The following is a 9336-nucleotide window of genomic DNA, read 5'->3' on the forward strand; positions in this document are numbered from 1 at the left end:
TTGCAAGAAGACCAAAGAAAGAGGGCAAAGACTCACGTGCAAAAATCTAGCAGCTGTCTTTATAGGCAAAGAATTGGGAACTAAGGAAGTACTCATTCACTGGGGAATGAATACCTGAAGAAATTGTAGTATATGAATGTAACTGAATATTATTATACTCTTTAAGAAATGACAGGGGGCAGGGGGTGGGTGGGGTTAGCAGCCAGATGGTTCAGTGGATAGAGAGCCAGGCCTGTAAATAGGAGGTCCTGGGTTCAGGTCTGGCCTCAGCCATTTCCTAGCCATTTGACCTAGAGCAAGTCACTTAACCTCCAATGTGTGTGAATTTAATATAAATTCTACCCCTTATTACTTCTGAAAACTTATTTTGGTATTATCAGCTCCATCCTTTAACTGGGTGCACATTCTTACTATGGGAGGGATGCCCAAGGCCTCCTCCCAAGCCTCCCAGAAGAGGCCATCCTCTAGTCCCTCATGATTCCTGGTATCTGGTAGACTGGGCTCTGACCTGGACTGAGATCAAGTCTGTTCAACCAGAGAGACCTAGAAGTGATGACTTTATGAGAGAAGGGACCGAGGAAGCTGGAGGGTTTTTTTGGAGGGGGCTTTCAGTTCTTGGCTCTCTTGGACTGGAGACTTGCTGCTATGGTTGCTTTTGGCTAATGAATGGAAACAAGCATGAAAACTCAGATTAATTAGGTGTAGCCAGGTGATCATGTGATTTTTTCTTTCTCCAAATTTTACTAATAAATAATTTTAAATTAATGTGCAGTCTCCAGAGAATTTTAATCATAATAGTTGCCTCCTAGCTCTTACTGCTCTTCTGCCTTGGAACCAATACACAGTATTGATTCTAAGATGGAAGGTAAGAATTTTTAAAAAATGACAAAAGGTGGGGATTTTAGAGAAAACTTGGAAGACTTCAATGAAATGATGCAGAGTGAAGTGAGCACAATCACGACTCCAGCTTACATAGTACAATGGTGTTGTCAACATTGTAAAGATGAAATATTTTCAAGGCTTAAGAACTCTAATCAATGCCATGAGGAGCCACAATTCCAAGGAATTGCTAAGAAAATGTTCTACCTACTTCCTAACAGAGAAGTGATTGACTTAGAATATAGAGTGGGTCATAGGTTTTTGGACATTGGCAGCATAGGAATTCATTTCATTGGCTGTGTATGTTTGTTACAAAAGTTTCCTCTCCCCCCCCCCCCAGTGAGAGATAAGGAAAAGAAATGAATGTTTGTTAATTGAAAAAAATTAAAATAAAAAAATTCTCCCTCATTTAAAAGAAATTTTTTAATTGGATCCCCCACAGAGAGTCACTTGTCTTTTTGTTCTTCAGCCTGGCTGGTGTTTCCAGGAGTGTGACCTTGGTGGTTGCTTACATTATGACAATTACTGATTTTGGCTGGGAAGATGCACTGCACATGGTTCGGGCAGGAAGATCGTGTGCCAATCCCAATTTGGGTTTCCAGAAGCAACTCCAGGAGTTTGAAAAGAATGAGGTTGACCAGGTAATCTTGGGAAACTTTTCTGTGTGATGACGGAAACCATGGAATAGCATATCATTCTAGAGCACCATTTATATAATTAATCATAAAGTCTACAACCCCCTTCAGCTACAGGGATCATCTCTTAGCCCTACCATTTCATTTTGCAGATGGGGAGACTGAGATCCAGACTTGGGGAAATGACATGGCCAAAGATTCACAGAGAGGAGCAGTGACCGAATGAACTAGCATCAGGCATCCCTTCCCTTCCTCTCCTTTGCTCCTTGCCCAACCCTCAGAGGGTATTGGGCTTACAAGCAGTCTGGCTCATATTCTAGCCTGATAGGTCAAGGCTTCTTTCAATAGCTTTTTTAATACAGTGGGCCTATGGAATAGGAAAACTTCGCATAGGGTGGGGAGGGAGTTACCTATGAGGTGAGCCTAGGAGCAGAGAGAGTTACAGCAAGAGACTAAGTGAAGTTATTTGTTGCTTGGGATAGAGAGTTCCTGGACCAGACCATTAGAAGTGGAAAATCATTTTATGAAATGGCATTCAGTGAGTCTATCATCACTTCTAGACAGAAAAGCCCTCTATTCTGGGCTTTTTTTTTCTTTGCAAGCTTATGCTAGAGAACTCAGAGCCCCAGTGATTTTTTTAAACCCTTATCTTTTGTCTTAGAAGCGATAATATTGGTTCCAAGGCAAAAGAGTGGTAAGGGCTAGGCTATTGGGGTCAAGTAACTTGCCCAGGGTCACACAGCTGGGAAGTAAGGGTCTGAGACCAGATTTGAGCCTCGGACCTCCTATTTCTAGTCCTGGCTCTCAATCCACTGAGCCACCTAACTGCATCCCCAAATGACTTTTTAATAGCAAAACTCAACATTTCCAATCTATTTTGAATGTTCAGAGAGAATGACTCGCAGAACATTTCTTTCTCCCTTTGTTCCAGGTTTCTCCATTCTTTCTATCCTGTTCCAGTCTTGAGACCTTCATTATACATGCTTACTTTCTCACACTTGGGATGTGGATATTACTGTTTTATTTTGCTTTTTTAATTTAAATTTTGAATATTTTCCCATAGTTACATATTTCATGTTCTTTCCCTCTCCCCCAAGTCCCCCTAACCCCCCCTTAGCCGATGTACAATTCCACTGGATTTTACATGTATCATTTTTTAGACTTATTTTTTTACATGATTCATGTTTTTTTTTAAATTTTAAACCCTTAACTTCTGTGTATTGACTTATAGGTGGAAGAGTGGTAAGGGTAGGCAATGGGGGTCAAGTGACTTGCCCAGGGTCACACAGCTGGGAAGTGTCTGAGGCCGGATTTGAACCTAGGACCTCCCGTCTCTAGGCCTGGCTCTCAATCCACTGAGCTACCCAGCTGCCCCGATGATTCATGTTTTTTACATGTATCATTGATCAAGGCCTAATTTCATATTATTGATAGTCGAACTAGACATCATTTAGCATCTACATCGCCAATAATATCCCCATCAGCCTATGTGTTCAAGCACTTGTTTTTCTCTATTTTGCTTTTTCAGTGACCTCCTTCACTCTTAACCTCAGGAGCAGCTGGTTGGCTCAGTGGATAGAGTGCCGGGTTGGAGCCTAGATGTCCTGGGTTCAAGCTGTGCATCCCTGGGCAAATCACTTAACCCCAGTTGCCTAGCAATTATGACTCTTTTGCCTTGGAATTGATACTGTCAATTCTAAGACAGAAAATAAGAATTAAAAAAGAAGAATGATGATATCTCTCCCAACATACTGTTGTTGGACTAGCAGATGGTACGGCCATATATCAAGTGTCAGTCATTCCACAAGCATCATGCACTGTTCTAAATAAACTGAGGGTACAAAGAAAGGTAAAGAGATCGGCTCTTTCCTTAAAGAGCTTGTCTTCTAGTAGGGAACACAATATTCAGACAAATGGAAGGTAATCATAGAAGGAAGAAACTGGCCCTGGGGGACCTGAAAAGGCTTCTTGCAGGGGTGATATTTGGACTCAGTATTGAGGACAGCCAAGAGGCAGAGCTGAGGTGGAAAGAGCATTCTGGGCATTGGTGGGAAGGGAATGGGGAAGGAGTATGGAATGACAGCCAGTGATGAACTGTCATGTTGGAGGAGCATGAAGAAAGCTGGCGTGACATGGCCATTGAATTCATTGAAAGGAGTAAAGGGCTGGAAAGACAAGAAGGGGGAAGGTTATGAAGGGCTAATGGAAGTAATAGGGAGCCACTGAAATTTATTGAGGAAGGGGGTAACATGGTCAGAACTGGGTTTTAGGAAGATTACTTTGGCAGTTGAGTGGAGGACAGACTGGTCTGGGATGAAATAGAGGCCAGGAGACCAATAAGAAGCCTTAGAAGCAGTTCAGCCTTGAGATGCTGGGGTCCTGCATTAAAGTGGTGGCTTTTATTCAAATCATTCAGTCAGGCCTCTAGTACTGTTCTAGGCACTATACATGTCTCCCTGTTGCTGTTTGAGAAAATCTAAATAGTTTAGGTTTTGAGAGAGAGAGAGAAAGAGAGAGAGAGAGTGTGTGTGAGTGAGTGAGTGAGTGTGTGTGTGTGTGTGTGTATGTGATGGTTTTCTTTTTTAACTTCCAGTTTCGACAGTGGCTGAAAGATGAATATGGAGAAAACCCTCTGAAGGACGCAGAAGAAGCCAAAAACATTCTGGGTAATTACAAAGAGCAAGCACGTGCAGAACCACCCCAGCAGAATCCCAGTGGCAGGCGGTGGAATAGCTTTTCGACTCTCCCATCGCTAGCCTACAACAACTATACCACGGAGACATAACTCAACGGGATGCAGTCTTCTTCCTCCTCTCCTTCCTGCTTGTCTTTCGTGTTTTCTGTATGCACAGTGGTGGATTGGACCCCTTTGCAGTCCATATGGTATTGAGATAGGGCTGCCAGGGGTGATGAGGTGATGGGGTGATGGGGTGATGGTGGTGGAGGTCTGGTAGTTGTAGTGGTGAAGGAATCGAGGGCTTCTCCTCCTGCAGATATTCATTCTCCAGGCATACTCTCTTAGCCTGCAATTTCAGATCCTCCTCCAAATGACCCCAGCCTTAGCTTGCTTTGCAAAAGGGATGCTGCTCAATTGTTGTGCCCTACTGTGGTGGGGAGGGGTGTGCGGGAACACACACATGTGTGTTATGTACACAAATGTGTGTCCTTGTATATATGATAACAGTTATATGTGTGTATACATGTGAAAATGCCACCAGTATTAGAATTTGTGGTCCAGACCTCTATGCAGAAATATTTAAGCCATTCATTAACAAAGAAAAACTCTGGAAAAAATAGCATTGTATATATGTGAGCTGACATTAAAAAAACAAAACAAAACTCAAGGACATAGGTGGCTGAGGGCTAGAGGGAGCAGTGTTCTTCCCTGGGAGCCTAGTTTGGGGTGATATGGGAATAGATACCAAAGGAGAGGGGAGAGATGAGGTAGAAGAGCTCCAGTGGAAAGTGGCCCCTCAAAGCTGTTTGCTCTTTAGTTAGTTATCCTTGAGCTAGTGCACCCTGGGGAGCCAGGTTTTGTTCTGGGGGACCTTAGACTTTCCTCAGCTGATCCTGGCTTGGTCCAGGCAGTCTCTACATTTTTCTGGGGTGTTAGGGCCCTTGTGAGCAGATCACTCACTGCTGAGTTCTGCTGAATTTTGACTGTTTAGATGTTGACCTCAACATCATCAGGACCTCCTCAAAGATCCCTTTCTACATACGTTCATTTTTCACCCCCACTCTGTAATGGGCTTCTCTCAAGATTCCTAAGCACCTGTAGGGATCTGTCTGTTGCTTCCAAAGAAAGTGTTTTTTTTAAACACCTGGACAGTGTTTGTTAATAATTGCCTGAGCATTGATTAAGTATTTTTGTTTGTACTGTGGACTTGGGAGTTGACCTCAGCTACCTCATAGAAAGAAGTTGGGTTTTTGTTTGGGGCTTTTTCCTTATTTTTTTTAAACTGATGAATCCAACCCTTGAATAGACATGCTCAGTCTTTTTGGGAAGAGAAAATGGAAGGATTTCAATGCCCACCCAAGTTATTTGAAAGTTTCTAACTTTGGCTTGAATAATGATGCTCTGATGGGTCTGAACTTAAGTATGAGAATAGAGGTCAGCAGAATAGTACAAATGTGTGGCCTCTGCCTTGTGTGCACTTGGGACCAGCAGTAGGCATCATCTGCTGAGTGCTGCTGTCTTCCATGGGATCTCAACTCCCTTATACCAACTCAGACTTTTTAAGCACGCAGAGCTCCAAGAATGAAAAAATGTGCCCGTCCTCTCCCTAAAAAGATGTTGCAACCCTGTTCCTCTGAATGCCACCACAAAAGAACCCCTGAATAAGAAGAGAAGTTATCCAGTGCATTTTAGGGTCTGTGTTAAAGGTGAGCCATTTGGGGAAAGGGAAGAATGGAATTGCATATTTCTAGATTAGAATCCTTCTGCCACAAATAGAACAGTAGAAGGGAGAGATGCTAATGATGCCATTATAAACTTGCACTCCAAACAATGGGAAAAACCCCTGCCTTTTAGAGCAATTTTAAGAGTAAACCAAAAAGGAAATCTTATATAATAAGTTAGAATATTGAGAAGTTAGTTTCCAAATACATAAATGTGTGTATTTTTGACTATCTAAATACTGTGCATAATCCAAAATGCCATTTTAAATAGTGGTTGCCAGTGATGTTCTTTCTCCACAGCAACAGCCGGAGTTCTGAAATATTTGACATTACTAAGAAGACTAGTGGACAGCTGAAGATGTCTGCTTCTTCTCAGATTGACTGGGAGCTATTCTTAGCATACCTGTAGTTTCTGAGTTTCCATCTCAGTGGACTGGCTTGCACTGCTCAAAAAAAGGGGGCTCAATAGGTGGGAATAACCTGTGGTCATTTTCTAGATATCCAGTTTTACGTTTCTACTGACCTTGCTTAGGCTCTTGTCTTTTTTTTTTAATTGGAAAGATGTTCTATCATGACACTGTGTATGCCTTTAGGGAATGGGGTTACCATTTGGCTAAAAGAAAGTTATGAAGCTTTAGCTGGATTTAAATTTGGAGACAGGGGTGGGGGGGGTGGGTGACAACAATTCAACATATTAGACATGTTTTTCCCATTCGGGTTTTTGGTGTAATGCTGATTGTTTCTTAGAATTGATTTGAATGGAGAAGATGGTGACCTTTGGGGGCTTTAATCCAGTGTGTACTTTGGCACCTCAGGGGGAACATTGTGCAAACCTCTCCCTATTTGTATTTTCTCCATGATATTTATCATCTGTGGTGTGTGTTTAATCAAAGTTCCATGTTTTTATTAATAAAGATTACCTTTCCTAACTTTACCTCTGTACTCTTTCTTCATTGAAGAGCAGGCATATTCATTTTTACAGTAAGACATCCAGTGTGATTCTGGTTTGTTTAGCTGTGATATCCTGGACTGCTTGTATTTATGTGTTTCTATTTTGACTCTTTAGTGTGGAATCTGCCTGAGCTGTGGGGTACGAATTAATTTCCCCTTGGGAGGAAATAGTCATTCACATAATTTGAAAGGAAACAAAATGATGGACTCTTTTTAGTACATAGAGGGACAGCTAAGATTCCCACAATTGATTCACTTAGTATGAGTGAACAATAGTTGCTGAAATAATCCTCCTCATTCTCAGTTTAGACCATGCTACTCTCTTGCTCTAAAAAAATTGGTAGCTTCCCATTTCCTGTAGAATAAGGAATTCTTCCCCTCTCCACCCCCCAAAAAAAATACCCCAACCCTTTAGTTAGGCATTTAATTCCCAATATAGCCTGATTTCAATCTACCTTTCCAACCTAATTTCATTTCACTCTCCTGGTGCTCCCTATCTTTAGCAAACCGGACTGTTTTGGGCCCGTCTTATCCTGCCGTGCTATTGGTCATGCCTAAAACACATGCTCTTCTCTTCCCTGCCCCATATCTTTCTCTGCTGAAATCCTTCTTCATGGATCACCTCCATGAAGTCTTCTTTGATCCCTTCAGGTAAAAGTGATCTTTCCCTGAATTTTCTTAGAGCATTTTGTTCTATCCCAGACTGTCTTATGTTAAACTTACTTGCATGGATGTTGTATCCTACCATCTTCCCCTCCACGCAAAAAATAAATTGTGGACTCCTTCATAGCAGAAACTGTCAATTTTTCATCTTCTTATTCCTAGTACCTTGCACATAGTAGGTACTTAACATATTTGTGAAACTCGGAACATACTCTGACTTACCACCACGATCATTCTCATTCCATGTTCTGCTTTTCCAAAGAGCCAAAAGGTGCCTCCCCGGGCTGTTTTATGTTTTCCCTCCCATTGTAGTAACAGGAGGAATTAATGCCTGAGTTTATCTCCCAGTCCTCTGAGGTCAAACATGCATCAAATCCTAGGCAGGTGAGGCCAGGAGTTGGGAGAATCAGGCCCTCCAACTCTAGGTGGCAGGCTTGACTTCTGAATACTGGTTCTCATTTTCCACAGGAAAACTGGCTCATCCAGAGAAATGGAAAGAGTTTGAGAATATGTTGTCAGGGATGACACTTGAAAAGCTCCTTAATAAGCATTTCTTGAAAACAAAACAAAAAAACAAAACTCCAAACTCAGCTCCCTATGAAATATCTGAAATGCTGGTGTAGTTCCACATAGTTATATTTGGAATAGTACAGGTAATGATGATGATTCTATCCCACATACGCAGCAACTGCTCTGCATATCTCAGCTGCCAAAGCTTTTGGGGTAGAAGAAACTTGGTTTTATATGAGGAGGGGTTGTCACAAAATCCAAGTTCAAATTTATAAGCAAACTTAAAAAAAAAATAGATCTGTTTGGGGAAATGTCATTATCAGAACAACCGGGGATGTATTATAAAGCTTGGCGATAGATCAAGGCATCATCGCTGTCAACATGTTTATTAGCTCCTGCATGTGGATGTTGCCATGCAGGCAGCTGGCTTATTAATTCAATAAACATGATCCCTGGCTTAGTCACAGTTCTGCCTCTGCTAGTCTCTACTTGAAACCAAATGTCAAACCTATTGGGATCAAACCCTTCCCCTGTTTCCTTCACCTCTTTCACTGATACCTACCCTTTGGTCTCCGTTGAATTTTTCTCTATGTTTCTATGTGAAATACTAGGAATGAGTCAGTGAGAACTCAGTAATGTTTATTGGGAAGAGCGTTGTCATTGGAGTGTTAAGTCATTAAAAGTTAGGCCAGGTATGGCCTTGGCTTATTGCCCCTATGGCTTTGGAATGCCATGAATGATTCTGAGGCTACCAGACCAAAAGAATGGCCTTAAGTGTTGTTTTGCTTTTTTAAAATAAGTTTATTTTCTCATTTACACTTAATAACAATTTTCAACATGTTTTCTGAACTTGTAAGATCCAAATTGCCTCCCTCCCCTCTCCCAGAGGTGGTAAGCAATTTGATCTGGGTTTTACATGTATTATCATACAAGACATACTTCCGTATTGGTCATGAACAGCATAAATGTTAGCCTGCCTGTGAAGACTGGAGACCTGGGTTTGAAATCGGCTGCCTGTTTCTCAGATTTCCCCCAGGATTCTGTCTTAGTTCGTTCATGAATTGAAAAATGAACTCCTTTCTTAAGCAGTGTGGTATAGTGAATAGAAAGCTGGCTGTGGAGCTAGGAAGATCTGAGTTCAAGTTCCAACTGGGACACATACTGACTGTTAACTTGGGCAAGTTTTATGTAACTTTTATGTGCTCTAAGCAACTTGCTAACAGGGTTCTTAACCTAGAGCACTATAAATTTTTGTTTTATTTTAACTATTTCAATAACCATGCTTCAATATAATTGGTTT

General features: G+C 41.6%; 1 protein-coding gene across 2 annotated transcripts in view; it reads left to right on the forward strand.

The window, feature by feature from the left end:
• The window catches only part of DUSP22 (dual specificity phosphatase 22), an 85972-nt gene extending 79126 nt beyond the window's left edge, over window positions 1-6846 (forward strand). Inside the window, exons 6-8 of one of the 2 annotated variants that reach the window (XR_006505792.1) lie at window positions 1349-1520; window positions 4108-5897; window positions 6213-6846. Coding sequence is in view for 1 of the 2 variants with exons in the window: in XM_044668219.1 (XP_044524154.1) it covers window positions 1349-1520; window positions 4108-4299 (364 nt within the window). In the remaining variant the exon portion in view is untranslated. Of the gene's footprint in view, window positions 1-1348; window positions 1521-4107 lie in introns of both variants that reach the window. The other variant, XM_044668219.1, reaches the window with a different exon arrangement.
• The last annotated feature ends 2490 nt before the right edge of the window (window positions 6847-9336 follow it).

This window comes from Gracilinanus agilis, chromosome 1, assembly GCF_016433145.1.
Source record: "Gracilinanus agilis isolate LMUSP501 chromosome 1, AgileGrace, whole genome shotgun sequence".
Lineage (NCBI taxonomy): Eukaryota > Metazoa > Chordata > Mammalia > Didelphimorphia > Didelphidae > Gracilinanus > Gracilinanus agilis.